Genomic DNA, 14,895 nt, shown 5'->3' with positions numbered 1-14,895 from the left:
GCGGAACCGTCTGCTGCGCTCACCTGGTGGTTCCGGGGTTCGCACAGCAGCTCGTCCGCTCTGCCTGTCCCTGATGAGGCTGTCTTGCTGTCAGGCTGTCCGCCCGCAGTTCGATCACGAAAGCCCACGCGGGCGTCCCAGAGTTGCGGATCCCGTTCCATCTGAGGCACCGGGTTCGATTCTATCGACGCCGATCGGCGCATGAATCAGAACTCTTCTCAATGCGCGATGGAAGGCCTGGCGTTCTCTGGCTGGCAGCCAAGCCGTTGCCGCTTCCTTGCGGAAATAACTGCTGCTACAGTATAGCGACCGCCTCCAAGCCTGTGCCTGAGGGGGCAGGCCTTTCCGCCTGCCCTGGCAAGCCTGGCAGGCCTGGGTGGGCGTTTTTCACCCCACTCCCGCCGTCGCAGTGGCACGTCGTCCTCATGTCTCATCGATATCCTCTTTTGTACATCCGCATGACACAAGCCAGGACAGCGACGATCCCGAAGCCCAATCCGGGGTGCTCCCAGGCGATACCACATTGCTTTCAGCGACTCGACGGCCTGTGGCGTCGCGTGGAATCGTGGACACGAGAACTTGTCGATCCTTGTCGTCATGCAATGTCAACGCCACACCTCTGCAGGAACAGGGCCGTCTTGACAGCGACCCGCGAGGGGGATGGATGCAAGGCAAGAGGACGGCTCGAGAGCCTTGTTCCAGGAGCCCTAAATCCGCCTTGCTGTGCTGTGCTGCCATGCCCTGCCATGCCCGGCGAGCCATCGTCCCCGTACAGCGAGCGCACAGGGTACTTTGGCCCTGTGGCTTGCGACTAATCATTCTTACTGGGGGTCACCTGGCCTGGCAGCCTGGGTCCATTCGGGGAATACTGTAGATCTAACCCCCGCCCCTGGGCAGAGCTCCTTGAGCAGGTGCCAGTGGGCGACCTTGGCCATGCCGGCCGCGACTCCTGTCGCCCTGTGGCCCTGTCGCCCTGTGGCCCTGTGGCCCTGTGGCCTTGTAGCCCTGCGCGACAATGTGCAGACGCTATGTAAGCCCACCGGGCCGCGTCGAGTCTTGTGGACACAATGGGGTTTGTTCCGTGGTCCAGTCCCCCAGGCAAGGTCCGAGTTACAAGGCCTCGTTCGTCGCATGCAGCTTGGCCAACATGGGCTCAAAATCTGCCCAGATGCGCAACGGAACCGCAAGCAAGATCAGCGACACCTCGAGCTGCTTTTTGAGACTGGAGCTTTCCGCGCATCCAGCACCCACCCTGCCGCCGCGGTGCTTCCGGTGAGGATCTAGAGAAGCCAAGCAGGAGAAGAAGCACCACTCCGAACCCACCAGGTTTGCCGGATTGGTCGGGCAGATTGCCAAAACAGTCAACGCTCATAATATTGGCCACGATGAGATCCTGTCTTTTTCATTTCGCCGGACCGCCGGATAGTTTCAGCATGGCCATGCCTGGCGACTGGCGGATTGCGATTGCAGCCTTGAAGAACTCAAAACAGCACGAGCAGCATGCATCCACACTGCGAAGCTGGTGAGACCCGGTGACGAAGACTCATCTGAAGGGGTTTCATTAAGGAAAGCGGGTACTGGGAGCCATTGCAGGTGGAGCCCCTGGCACCAAACCCTGGCTCGGTCCACCTATGACGGGAAGCCTCTTTGGACTACAGTACATACCGCCGGCCGGAGTGATGAGTGATTCGCACACCTTGGACGTCTTCTCACACGGTGGTAGTACCACTGGCCGAATATTGGGGAATGCAATTAACGCGCTGCCCGTTGGTTGGGCTCCTCCTGCGCAGGAGCTGGGACTGGCCGACCACTCCCGTCGCAACCCACGGCATGTTCATTTTCCTCAGTCCCCGTCGCCATGACTTCTTCCTGCGGACCTGATGGGGCGTCCTGCCCCGATCCGAGGACGTAATTGTGGATGAGAGGGACCACTCGCTGTCCTGGCCGTAGGGGACGAGAGCCGGCCCAGGACTCTACCTTGCGGGATGTGGCTCGACCCTTGACCTTATATCATATGTACCTGGTCGTCCTGGTACCTTGATGCGCACCCGACTGCAGCTGCGGTACCATCCCGCATTGTGCCTTTTGACCCCCTGGCAGCTATAGCTTCCTGATGCAACACTCTTATACCTTGGGCTAGCTGCTAGACCTTCGCATCACTGCCTCCCCACACCCAGACCAACCCCCAGACAGGTCTCTATTGATCCGTCTGGCCGCCTCCATTACACGGCCCTGGTCCTGAGCCCTCCGAGTCTGCCCCCCATTCTCTGCAACCCTCCCAGACGGGGGGTCTAGCATTACCCTTGCCGGTACAGGCCGTCCTGCAAACATACATGTAGCCGTGGTGCGGCCCATCACTTGGTCGTCCTGCACCTCTCTACAGGTCAGCTACTGTACATCAGCGTTTGCGAACTGCATGCGACGTCTGTAACTGCAGTAGGCTCCTCTCTATCGTTGCGCGAGCCATCTGACTGTCACTGCTTCCCAGAGGCCATTCGTTTGTCTGGACCAGCATCTCTTCCGTCGGGCGTCTCGTCGTTTGGCAATGTCTGGCGGACAAGACCGCCTGAACAACGTAAGCCCACCTGCCCACATCTGAGCGAAATCCCCCTCTCGCCCACCCGGCAAGAAATCCCAGGGCGAGGGGAAGAAGACCGAGGCCGTCTCCCGCGACTATGGGCAAAATCGGTCGGGCTATAAGAGGCGGCTGAGGAAAAAGAAACTAACAACGCGCATTGGCTTAGCAACGAGACCACCAGGACGGCCGTACTGCTGACACCGGCGAGATAGACCAGCTGAGGGTCGATATTTTATGAGAGGTGCTCAAGCTCTGTTTCGAAACATCAGAGGGCAACTGGGAAGCTTTGGGCCCGAACCTTCTTGCGGCCTCGTCCTGTCCTTGGGTGGGAATTAGCCTCGGCGTGCATTGCATCTGCGCCCTCTCGTTTGGGACGCGCGCACCACAAAGCACCGCACCGCACCGCACCGCACCATCAACGTCGACGGCCGCCACAGCTGTCGATGACACAGTGCCTCTAGCCAAAGGGAGACTCGAGTCCATTACACAGAACTATCCAGGAACCAATTGTCGTCATCTGATGCATGCCGCCTTCCGTACATGAAGATCAATCACATCAGTCCTGTCGGGTACAGAGATATCCTCCCCCACACTTACATCGCATACTCCGGGTCGCGCACCCGTCTTTTTTCTTGTCCTGGGAGTCCCCAGCAAACTCTAGATTTGCACCAGGCCTCACTTCGTCCTCAGGGGAAAATACTTTTCGAGTTGAAGGAGCATCGCACAGCACCTCGGGACCGACTGGAGTATACACAGGATGCACAACCAAGGCGGGATAGGAGGATCGTCAAGCATGGACCAAGATACACACCTCGCTCACCATGAGCAGGCCTATGGCCACGACCAATGGAACGACATGAGCCCCTACATTCAGACGACAATGTCGGAGTACGGCGGCGGGTTTGGCTACATGCCTCCCATCTCACACGGCTTACCGTCCGAACACCTGGGCCGGATGCCGCCGTCGGCAACGCCTCCCCAGCAGCCGCTGCCTCAGCATCACTCGCAACCGGCACACCATCCAACGCTGCCAATGCTGATGGTGCCGTCACATCCGACGTGGCCGAGCATGCTCACGAACCCAAACGGGTACAACACGTCTCCCCCGGTCGCAATCCCTCCTGCATCGGCACCGATCCAGTCCCTGAAGGCCGCGAGGCCCATAGCACCGCCGATTGCATCGCAGCCCAGGAAGACGCTGACGGACGACGACCGCCGCCGCATGTGCCAGTATCATATTGACAACCCCTCGATGAAGCAGACCGAAATTGGCGCGCTGTTTGGCGTGGAGCGAAGGTGAGGGAGAACATCACCAAAGACCGCTGCATTACTATATCGCATTGTCTGGATCTGCGATAGCCCTATTTTCCTTTTGCCAGAAGCATAGCTAACTAGTTGTATCTAGCACTGTGTCCAAGGTCCTTAGTCGCAAGGATAAGTGGCTCAATCCGGAGGACCGCAGCAGCTCGCCAATCAAGAAGAGCAAGGGAAAGATCCCGGACATCGACAAGACGCTGGCCAACTGGCTGCGCAACGAGCAGCACAAGGGCCGCCGCGTGTCAGATGCCGAGATACAGGAGCAAGCCCGGATGTACGCCCGTCCATTCAGGGAGGCGGAGACGAAGATCAACAACCCTTCATGGCTTGAGAAGTTCAAGCAAAAGCACGGCATGGGAGGGCGGTTGATCAGGAGGGCCTCCGAGACGAACATTCCCAGTGCTGTTGGGAAGCTGTCGACCACCTCACCGACGCTTGCGAACTCGCAGCCTACCAGCTCCATCTCGTCAGCCTCACCTGTGGCGAACCACTCCGTTTCGCCCTTCTCGGCTGGGCCTCGAGTAGGGGGGGAGGACGATAAGGAGAGCGGCGGCAGCGGGATGATGATGGACTTTTCTTCTGCGCCCTCATCGAGCACAGCTGGACCAACCTTCAAGTACCCCTCGACAAACCAGAGCAGCACATCACTAAGCAGCAGCGGGTTCGCATCTGACACCGGGGGCTCGTCGTTCTCGGAAAGCACAATGAGCCCCACGGGCACAGGACAGTTCACATTTTCTCCAGATCCCAACATGGGAGGATTCTTGTCGTCCGACCACTCGCAAGCAAGACACATACCGCCTGGCGGGCCCAACTTCCAACGGCCACGGAGTCAGACATTCCCGACACTTGATCTGGAGTACATGAACGACACGTCGAGCCACGAGCACAACGACCCCGTCACGCCCAAGTTCCCACCAGGCCAGCACGGGGTCCCGTCGACAGCGCCGTCCTCGGCAATCGAGTCGCCCGCCCACGAGTTCGCATCCGCCGGACCATTCGGGATCGACAACACGATGGCCTCGCCCCACCACCAGAGCCACAACGCACTGCGGCACAGCAGCAGCGCCAGCAGCCTCCAGGGGCGGCAGCAGCAGCAGCAGCAGCAGCAGGGCGGCGCCGGCGGCACGACGCCCATAATCGGGAGCGCCGCGATGTCGTCGGTCGCCTCGTCGCCCGTGTCGCCCACGCAGGAGGACGCGAGGCGGGCGGCCGACACGCTGCTCTCCTTTATAGCCAACAGCGGGCCGAACGCGTTCGTGGACCAGAGCGACTACAACGCCGTCATACGGCTGACCGAGAAGCTGCGGCTGCACCAGCAGGCGCAGCAGGCCGCCGCCGCGAGGGGCGGGCAGGGCCTGGTCGGCGGCATGCAGATGGGCGGGATCCCCATGGGCCTGGGCATGGGCGGCCTGGACCGGATCCCGGAGGGGGACGCCGAGATGGGAAACACCGGGCAGCAGCACCTCGAGGACGGGGGCATGGTCAAGCACGAGGGGACCATGGTATGAGGGGCGGGGCTACACAGAGAGAGAGAGAGAACAAACCGGCGCTCTCCTCTTCTTCCTCTCTTTTTTCTCCCCCCTGCCTGGGGCCGGCGCCCTTTCTCCATTATTGTCACTGTATGTACGTCCTGCTTCTCTTTCTTTCTCCCTCTCTCCTCTTCCTTTATCCCGCTTCCGCGCGCTCGCCTCGCCTCGCCTCGCCAATCCCTCTCGCGGAATCAACCGCGAGAGATATAGGGAGGGGTGGCGAGACGATCCCCCGAAAGAGCAGGGGATGCAACTATCTGCGTCGGAGCGGGAAGATCCACAGAGAGAAAAAGCAAGTCATATGTGTCCCCACTCAACCAGCTTACACATCTTTTTGGTTTCTTTTTCTAGGACTCTCTCTTCCACACTCTCACACACATACGCGTACACACGCACACACTGCTACGGCGTCTGATTACAGCGGGATATTTCCACTCCCTCCACGGGGAAACCAAACCAGGGTCGATTGGCGAGGGGGAACAAAAAAAAAACCAACCACGATCATCGGATACCAACAAGGCCAGCCATCATCGGACTTTACACATTGAGCAACGACGTCTCGCGACGCACCATATTATCATCATCGTCGTCATCCATCCATCATCCCCCGAGGGGACGGACGACAAATCGGAACAAAAGTTCACAGTCAAACAAACCATCAAGACAACTTCGCCCCCAAAGGCCCCCCACAAAATATTGTTATCCTCTTTTGGTCCTTCTTCATCAACACCCAAACCATCATCATCATCGTCATCATCATCGTCAAGAGCGACCGACCTGCGCCCATCACCAGCAGCAGGTCGGCCTCGAGTTACACAACACAACATACACATATACCCCGGACTTATTATTTTTTCTTCCACACGGCACAAGGAAAGAACTCTCCCGCTCACGCGAAAAAAAAAGATCGGAAGGATTCCAGGAACGCCTCTCCCCTTTTTCTCCTTCGACGCCATTTTTTTTCTCTCCACACCAGCTCTATCTCGGCTCTTCTTGCCTCCCCCCTTTCGACTCCTCTTGCATACCGGCTTGGGGAGGACAAGGGGGATGGGGCGCCGGAGGGTTTCACGGGCACCTTGGGTTCAAATCTTTGTCATTTCTCATTTTCATATATATTCTTTTTCTTTTCTTTCACTTTCATTTCTCGTCTTTCCTTGAATCTCCTCTTGATCTGTAGTTTTATGGAAGTTTTCTTTACCGGGGTTTTTCTTTTCCTTTTTTTTTTCCTCTTCTCGATCTACATTTCTTTTTCTTTTCTTACCCCCCATGTGTGCGTCTTTGATGGAAAGGGAAACTGGCCGAAGGAATATGGAAAGATACCTACCGGATTCTGCAAGGGTTGCTGGGCAGGGGAAGGACAGGCGTGCGTTGCGGGCGGGCGGGCGGGCGGGCGGACGGATTGAATGTTGTGTGCCTGGGTACACAGAGAGCACATGGGGACGATCGATACCCAAAGGGGGGAGATGGAGGGATATGGGGATACCCCAAGGTGGCCAGGATACTCGGAATGAAATGGGCGAGGGGGGGTGTTGGTGCACAATGAATGGTATGGTACGGGATGGGATGCATTGGCTTGCATAATGGGATGGGGGAACGAACCACAGGTACAGTATACACAAAGAATTGATACCTCAGAGGGATTTTGACATTGGCTCTCTCTCTCTCTCTCTCTCTCTCTCTCTCGGCCTTTTGACCACCCGTGGACCCCAGGAACCACCAAATATGTTGGATCTCGATTTGTGAGAGGGTTGTTTTCCCTCTGGGCGATTGGGGAGGGGTGAGTGGGTATAAATGATTGGGCCTGGAAAGTTGTCAGCCAGCCCTGGCTGGTATGGGGTAAGGCTGTATCCAGACAGGTAGGTCAGGTCATGTATGTAAGCATGTTGTATGCGGGTGTGTATGCCTGTCTCCTGGGCAGTGGGGCACATACATACAGGGCCAAGCAATACTGAAGGGCACACGCACATTCACACATCCGCACACATCCACACCACATATTTATCTACGGGGATTAGCATGGGTATAGACCAACGGTGTTGTTATTGGCTTCCTGCGAGTCTTTCCTCAACAACCCCCAGCGTTTGCGGCGGCGGCGGCGGCGGTGGTGTTACTAAGATGAGCAAGTGTGGAGGGAGGGGAGATGATGGATGATGGGGTTCGGTTCCCCCCACCACCCACACCACACCACACATCCATGCAGCCCCCCCCCCCACATCTCCCAGGTACTCACTCCTCTTACCAACTTCAGCAAGAACAAGTGAGAAGCTACACAGTACAAGTGAGAAGCCAAAAAGGAAAAAAAGAAAAGCCAACATCTTCCCAAGGGCGGCTATCTGCATATCCAGGACTCGACGATAAGCAAATCATAATCGTCAATCAATATGCCGACCCCCCCTTTCAAATGTTCCCAACTTTCCGCCCCGAGAAATCCTTCGCAAAAAGAAGAAGCACACCTGAGGAGGGCATGGCATGCATTGTGAACTTGTGAAGTGTGTGAATTGAGCGGGCATCTCGAATAATAATGAGTGATAGGGGCGCTCCTCCTTGCCCCTCCATCCACCACCACCACCACCACCACACACTCTTTGTTTCCGCCCCTTGCATCCTGCTGTGATGTGGTGGTGGTGGTGGTGGTGGTTGGCGGTGGTCGTCGGCGCGAAGTGACAGCTCCAGCAGCGGCGGTGATCAACAACCCGTTGTTTGAGAGCTACACTAGCTAGCCCGCCTGGCTAGCCCCTCCACACCCCCCGCGTGGTTGCATCGGGCTGGTGGTATCTCCCCCTTGTACTTTTAACACCGGCCACTCACTGCCAGTGGTGGGCGAGTGTGAGAAGACAACGTCGCGAGTGAAATTGAACAGGCTAGGGCTCTGAGAGCATCAGAATACCACTGTGTAGATAGGCAGGTCAGGTAAATTAGTAAACTGGTTGATTAATGAATGAATGAATTAATTAATTAATTGGCAAGATCGGTCGGGTCGGTAGTGAAATTCTATTGTTCTATTGTGTCTCTGCTTGCTGCAGGTAGCCGCCGGCCGGCCCGCATAACCAAAAAAAAAAAAACGTCCCTCTTCACTAGCGGCCCTCGATCATCGCCGCCCGCCTCGGGTACGGTACGCAGGGCAGGGCAGTAGTATGGTTCGTGGCGTGTCTGGCGCGTCTGGCGGGCTGGGCTGGGCTGGAACTGGGCCGGGTTGGGCGCGACGGACGGGATGCTGCTTCTAAAACAGACCAGACCGCTCCGGTAGATGGGGCCACTAACTAGAAGGCGGGGAGGAGAACCAAGAACCAGAACATGACGTTCTCTGGGTCCGGCCGATGCTGGGATATCACCAAGGCAGCTTTGGCAGAACAACGAAGGCAGGCAGGCAGACAGGCAGGCACAACGGTCGGTTCGAGGCGACGGTCTGTCAGGTCAGGTGGTGCAGCAAAAAGCCGTCAAATGTGGATGACCAGTCAGGTTTTTAATCAATCCATGTGCCGCGAGCTAGGAAAGAGGCTGGTTTCTGGCTGGTTGTTGCGTTTGGCGACGTGCATATAACCCACACGCAATAGACTGACCATACTACCACACACACACACACACACACACACCCCCACACGCGCGCCTCAGAAAAGGGTATTAACTCAAAGGACAATGCATATCTACATACATTCGAGATGGAGGGAGGGAGGGTAGCGGTGGGGTCCCAGAGGACAAAACCCGCGGGCGGCCGTGGCTTATTGCACGCAACACGCCTACTTGCTTTGCCTGCTCTGCCCGCTCCATCCCGCCCTATATCAGAGCAACCCCAGGCCCTGCTCTAACCCGAAAGACGCGATCTAGATTGGGCCAGTAGAGGAAAGCAAGGAAGAATCAAGAAGAAAGAAGGAGAAAAAAAAAAGGAATTTTCCCGGGGGGTTCAGGGGATGGGTGGGTGGTTGTGGCGCGACCATGGCAGGGGGGCACAAGGAGATTGACTACTTTCTTCAACTCAACCTCTCCTCCCACAGCTCCACAACACCCTTCTCGGCCAGTTCCGGCACCAGCCTGACCAGGACCAGCTCCAGGGCGCCGTACATGAGGTGCTTGTTGCAGTAGGGATCGCTGAAGACGTCCAGGATCCCAGCCTCGATTTCGGAAATGATGCGCGCGTCTGCGTCCCGGGGGAGCTGCTGGGGGTCCAGCTCTGGGCCGCCGCCGCCGCCGCCGTTTATATGTGCCCGTTGGTTCTGTTCATTAGCAGCAGGCGAGGCAGCAGCAGCAGGGTGGTCGGGGTGGGCGCCAGGGTCAGCGGCCCAGGTGTTGGTGCCAATGTCGGTGTTGGTGCCGGCGTTGGGGGCCGGACCGGACCGCGACAGCGGCAGCTCATCGTCACCGGCGGCCCTGTCGAGCCATCGCGCCAACCACGCCGCGGCGCTGCCGCCAAACAACAACCTGCCAACCGGCTTGGGGGCGAGGCCCCACAGCGCGCTAGCACACCTGCGCCGCAGCGCGAGCAGCTCCTGGTCCGACGCGGGCGGGAAGAGCGTTGGTGTGCCCATGGCGTTGTTGGGGAACAGGGCGCCGCGCAGGTTGCGCAGGGCCGTGGGTACGAGTGCCGGGTCGAGGACGTGCTGCCGGATCGAATCGGAGAGGAACCTGTTTCGCGGGTTGGCGCGGGCGCCGCACGGTTAGCAAGATTGAAAAGGGTAGCACACGACAGGGAAAACAGGTGCTGCGATTTCAACCGGCTGAATACTGGGGCGGCATCAAGATGCAGGTCGGGATCGCTGGACGGGCCAGCTGCCAGCCAGGGGAGTTCAGCACGGGCAGGGAAAGTAGGAAAATGAAATAGGAAAAAAAGGACAGGGGCCGACGGCAGGAAACTGCGATCTCATAACCACAGCTGCTGGGCCGCGACGAGAATGCTACCGTTCGGGAAGCAGGGCGTGCTAGTATGAGGCCCTCGCAGCAGCAGCAGCAGCAGCATCGCCGCAGCGCAAAGTGCGGCACAAGACATGTGTTTCGGGGGGGACGAGGGGCTGCGTAGACAGGGCAGGGCGGTCGCCCCATCATCGGACAGGATTGACCGGTTTGTAGAAGCAGCAGGCGAGCAGCAGGGCGAGCAGCATCGAGTGCCTGTGATGCCGTGCGGGGACGGGTCCGAGATGGTGTGCAGGACACGGCTCGGTGATCAGGGTCGAATAGGGCCAAGCCGATGGACAGCTTGCCGGGGGCCCTGGCCGCCCCAAAGTGTTCCCCAATGGTGGGTGTGTGCGTGTGTGTGTGTGTGTGTCCCCCCCGCCAGCCCGCCAGCCCAGCCCAGCCCAGCCCAGCCCAAGACCGCCCTGTCTCTGGCATCCCGCAAGCCGATGCGGCATTCCGAACGGCGGTCCAAGGTAACAGACACCGGACGAAATTCGCCCTGACAGTGGGGGGCTGGTGGGCAGGACAGGACTGACGCAGGGCCAGCAGCAGCAGCAGCAGCAGCAGCAGCAGCAGCAGCAGCAGCAGCAGCAGGGCCTCCAGCGCACAACAAGACCTCCGCCATTGGGCAGCCATGCGCCCTGCAGCAGCCTGCCGTTGGGCGAGTATCGAGGTCCCTGGCTATAATGACGGCGGTGTCCAGACCGAGTGTCTGTTGGAAGGGCGAGTTCCGCGACAGCGACAGGTGGATGGCAGGATGGGCAGCAGCACCTCACGCCTCGCGGGTGCAAGACTGACTGCAGAGTCCAGGAAGTCAACGCAACGTGCGCGGGTTTTGTCTCGGCACTGTCGAGGGCTGTCGAGGGCTGTCGTGGGTCTGGATGGATCCCGTCGTACCCATTGGGAATGGTCGGGTCCAACTCCCGGAAGTTTGAGTCTCGTCTGGCAGGGCCAGCAGGGCCAGGTGAAGAATGAACGAGCCCAGGAGGGAAGCCAAAATGTAACCGCGCAGGGCGGCCGGCAGGCTAGTGGAGCGGCTCGCATCCATCCCATCATCCCATCTTTTCCCAAGCGTGTGTTGGAAGGAAGGTAAAGGTGGTTGATCAGCCGGCCGCACCCTTGCAGGTGAGCCCTGGGCTTGGCAGCTTTGATGACGGGCGCGTAACCGCAGCTCGCTGGTGGCCGGCCGGGCAGAGGCCTGCCTGGCCTGCCTGGCCTGCCTGGCCTGCCGAGGGCCTATCGCTCAATCGGAAGCGTGCATGGCGGCCACATGCCGCAATTGGCCAGCCAGGGCAGAGCCATGCCAGCCATATTCCAGCCATGCCAGCCATGCCAGCCATGCCAGCCATGCCAGCCATCTGGAGAACGGCTGCATGAACCCCGTCTTGCGCCAGCTTCTGTCGGGGCTTTTGTGGCTGCCGATTTGGCCGCAGCCCATCGCCGGGGCGTGTTCCACGGCAGGCCCTGATGACTCGGGCTGCACGGGGCATACTCCGTAGTCGCCTATTCCTCTCGCCTATTCCTTTCGCCGTCCCCAGCCTGCATTGCATGCACATTGGCCGCCGAAGCCAAACCAAGGTCCACACACCACCTCCACTTCCACCTCCACCTCCACACATCCACCCCTCCAGCCCTCTCAGCGCCGCACAAAGCTTCCTGGCATAGTGCTCACCCAGATGCCCGCCCTCAGCCCGACCCATGGCCCATGGTAGGTGCTAAGGAGCCCACTTGGAGCCCGCACCGCACCACACGAGGAGGGTGGGCACTACCCACCATCGCACTTGCGACCGCAGCATTGACTTTTCCAGATGAGTGGGAGGATGCATGGTCAAGTGACCAGTCCCGCATGCGGTGTAACGACCGGAGCGTGGGGATGAGATGAGAGTAGGGTGTGTGCTCTGTGCTCTGTGCTCTACTCGTCTGACAAGAAACATGAAAATGGCTTTCCTACCTGTCAACGACCCCATCAAAGCCAGCCACGCGCCCAGGCCCGGCGATGGCAAGCCACTGCACCATGGATAGATTGCCGCACAGCCAGGGCATGCGCCTGTCCATCTCCAACCAGTTCGAGATGGTGGTCCATATGCTGAAGGCCAAGACCGGCGTTTCGGCGGCTCCTGAAGATAATTCGGCAGGGGACTGCGCCCCCGGTTTCGTCCTTGCTGACCCGCCACCGTAACGGCCCGACTCGTTCGTGCTCAGCGGCCAGACGCGGCGTCTGGAGGGCAGGTTTCGGCTGGTGGCCAGCGTCATGACGAGGACTCTGACCAAGGTGGTGAACGCGAACACGTAGTGCACGAGGGACCAGAACAGGCCCGGGATGGAGAGACGCCTGGCGCCCTGCCCGCCGGGGCTCCTCCCGCTCGTCATGCGCGATCTGCGGGCGTCCTTCTGTTTCCGCTCGAGGACATCTGACAGGATGGTCAGGCCTGTCCAGATCATCCATGGCTCTGACACCTTTTTGGCGACGACGCCGCCAATGATCATCTCGGACAGGATCTCGCCAACCAGGGACGTCAGACACTCATTCTCCAGGTCCTCGGTGGGCAGGAGGACGGCCAGCACGCCCTGGACGAGCAGCTGTCGGTACGCCACCTCGTTCTCGGCCTGTTCGGAAACGGTGCTGGGGTTGTCGGCGTCGGGGATTGGAGATAGCTGGGGCAGGGGGCACAGCGCATGGTAGATGGCCCGCGGGTCGGCCTGGACCGGGAACTGTACGATTGGAGCGCGGGATGCCCGATAAGCTATAATAGGCGCAAGGCCACCATCAGCTGCTACTCTCTTTCCCGCGTGCCAAATCATCCCTCATGGGCGGAGAAGGCAGTGCTGCAAGAGGGGGAGAGTAGAGGGGGGGGGGGGGCTGACCCTGAATGTGTCTGTCCAACAGATCCGGGAGCTCGTCCAGCAGCAGGCTCTCAACGTCGATCTTCCTCAGCCTCTGTTCCAGGGCCCGCGTGACGTGTGCGATGATGTGAACAATCTCGGCGACAAATGTCTCGTCCGGGGTGATCTTGTTGTACCACGCCTGCACAAAGTCGCGTAGAATGATGGCAATGATGGCATACAGCTGTAGGTCGACGTCGTTGCGGCTCGTCAGGGGCGGCAGGAGGTCATGGATCGGAGCTGGGGTCGCCCGGCCCCGGTCGGAAGCCTGCTGGGGGCAGAGGACGCGGCGGACCAGCTGGGCTGTCGCCTTGTCCGAGAGGAAGTCTGTGGGCGTGGCATTGGAGCGGGTGCTGCGTCGCTTCGAGACGTTGGAGCTGGTGCGTGAGTGCTTCGACCCCGGCCGCTTGGGGCCGTCGGGCAGGGTGTTGGATGCGAAGGCCGCAGACGCTGTCAAGGGGTCGACGCCGGCGGCGGATAGGAGGCTGGAGCTGGAGCTGGAGTTCGAGCGGTCGAGGGCGCCGAGCTGCGCTTCATTTGCCATGGCCGATCCGTGCAGGCTCGCAGCATCTTTCGGGTCGTGCTGGTGCTGCCTATCAACAGGGCATCTCGGCGGGTGGGTGTGATGGCACGTCACAGCTTATTAAATGAGGAACAATGGACCGTGACGTCGACGTGAGGGTTGCGAGGAGCTTATCGTGTGTGGTTGACCCGGCAGGCATGTGAGCTTTGCTGGTCTCTCTGTGCTGTCGTCCAGGATTATGTAATCCCTCCTTGATGTGACAATACGGAGTACCGTTACAGACAAAAACGGTAGGCTGCGGTGTTACGTGAACGTAGCAGCCTTGCTTCTGCAAAAAGTGTGGTTGATTTTTATATCAAGCAGAATCGGTTGTTGAAGAATTTCCGTGACACGCCCAACATCCCCGGCAGCTCGAGACGCGGTTCAATTAAAGTTTTGGCGGTCTGCAGCTCGAGTAAAAAGGTCCACCCGCCAGCACAGCAGCGAACCACCGCTACCGTGGCCCCGGTCTGCCGGTACGGAGGTACACGGTAGACCCCCAAGACGGACGGCAACGGGATGGCACTCTCGGCAGGCGGGTGATCGGCACCGGGCATGGCCATCAGAGCCATGCTTTTGGTAGCCCTTCGGTTGGTCCCTAATACTACCGCAACGGCCCCTAGAGAATTGCTGCGGACCGTTTTCCTGCGTTGAGACACATCGAAGCAATAGGTCTGGTCCAAGTAGAGCTGGCTGAAATAGATCTCTTCCCTCATCTATCTGATAGAATCCAGGGTGGAGGATTGTGAGAGGATATTCTGTTTCTACTCACTTCACATAACTCCTGGCCTCTCGGGTTAACTCTTCTGCGTTTGAGGAAAAGGTATTCCGGGGAGCTTAGAGTAGGTCGTCATAGAAGGAGGAAGGTTCTTCTTGGAGAGAGTGTCTCGAAGGAAAATTACTGTGGCAATTTTCATGTGTTGAGTGACACACGTCCAGTGACTGCTTGCACAAAGGAATGCTATCAAAAGACCAGAATATCAAGGCAAGCAGACTTGAAATCAAAGCAGTATACAAGCCCTATTCGACACAGCAGGGTTGAGTCTAGTGACGGTTTTCAGAATCCCCATAGGGAGTGCTGCGGTAACCTGAGTCTCCCCATTGTATCTCTTGCCTTGATTCCTGACCGGGAATAG

At 58.9% G+C, this 14,895-nt stretch overlaps 2 protein-coding genes across 2 annotated transcripts; one reads left to right on the top strand and one right to left on the bottom strand.

The window, feature by feature from the left end:
* The first annotated feature begins 1,883 nt into the window (after positions 1-1,883).
* KVR01_004539 (uncharacterized protein) lies at positions 1,884-7,110 on the top strand. Its single transcript, XM_044791881.1, has 4 exons — positions 1,884-2,575; positions 2,745-3,874; positions 3,984-5,517; positions 5,779-7,110. Exons 2-3 carry the CDS (start codon positions 3,336-3,338, stop codon positions 5,404-5,406), a joined length of 1,962 nt encoding a protein of 653 aa, XP_044646703.1. The 5' UTR covers positions 1,884-2,575; positions 2,745-3,335; the 3' UTR covers positions 5,407-5,517; positions 5,779-7,110.
* A 1,389-nt stretch (positions 7,111-8,499) lies between these two features.
* Positions 8,500-14,095, bottom strand: KVR01_004696 (uncharacterized protein). The gene is made up of 3 exons (XM_044786920.1): positions 13,180-14,095; positions 12,266-13,058; positions 8,500-10,047 (listed from the first exon to the last, which is right to left on the bottom strand). The coding sequence occupies exons 1-3, from the start codon at positions 13,739-13,741 to the stop codon at positions 9,396-9,398; spliced, it is 2,007 nt and encodes a 668-aa protein (XP_044646860.1). The 5' UTR covers positions 13,742-14,095; the 3' UTR covers positions 8,500-9,395.
* Positions 14,096-14,895: the final 800 nt, after the last annotated feature.

Source organism: Diaporthe batatas, assembly GCF_019321695.1.
Source record: "Diaporthe batatas strain CRI 302-4 chromosome Unknown Contig00004, whole genome shotgun sequence".
NCBI lineage: Eukaryota > Fungi > Ascomycota > Sordariomycetes > Diaporthales > Diaporthaceae > Diaporthe > Diaporthe batatas.
This window is presented reverse-complemented; position numbering and strand designations above follow the sequence as displayed.

Bases quoted from the DNA above. Each gene is read 5' to 3' on its own strand.
- KVR01_004696 (XM_044786920.1), bottom strand. From the start codon at position 13,741: ATGGCAAATGAAGCGCAGCTCGGCGCCCTCGACCGCTCGAACTCCAGC. The intron at 13,059-13,179 runs GTCAGCCCCCCC...CGCCTATTATAG, and splicing joins GTTGGACAGACACATTCAGG to CTTATCGGGCATCCCGCGCT. The intron at 10,048-12,265 runs GTAGGAAAGCCA...CCCGCGAAACAG, and splicing joins TTTGATGGGGTCGTTGACAG to GTTCCTCTCCGATTCGATCC.
- KVR01_004539 (XM_044791881.1), top strand. From the start codon at position 3,336: ATGCACAACCAAGGCGGGATAGGAGGATCGTCAAGCATGGACCAAGAT. The intron at 3,875-3,983 runs GTGAGGGAGAAC...AGTTGTATCTAG, and splicing joins CTGTTTGGCGTGGAGCGAAG to CACTGTGTCCAAGGTCCTTA.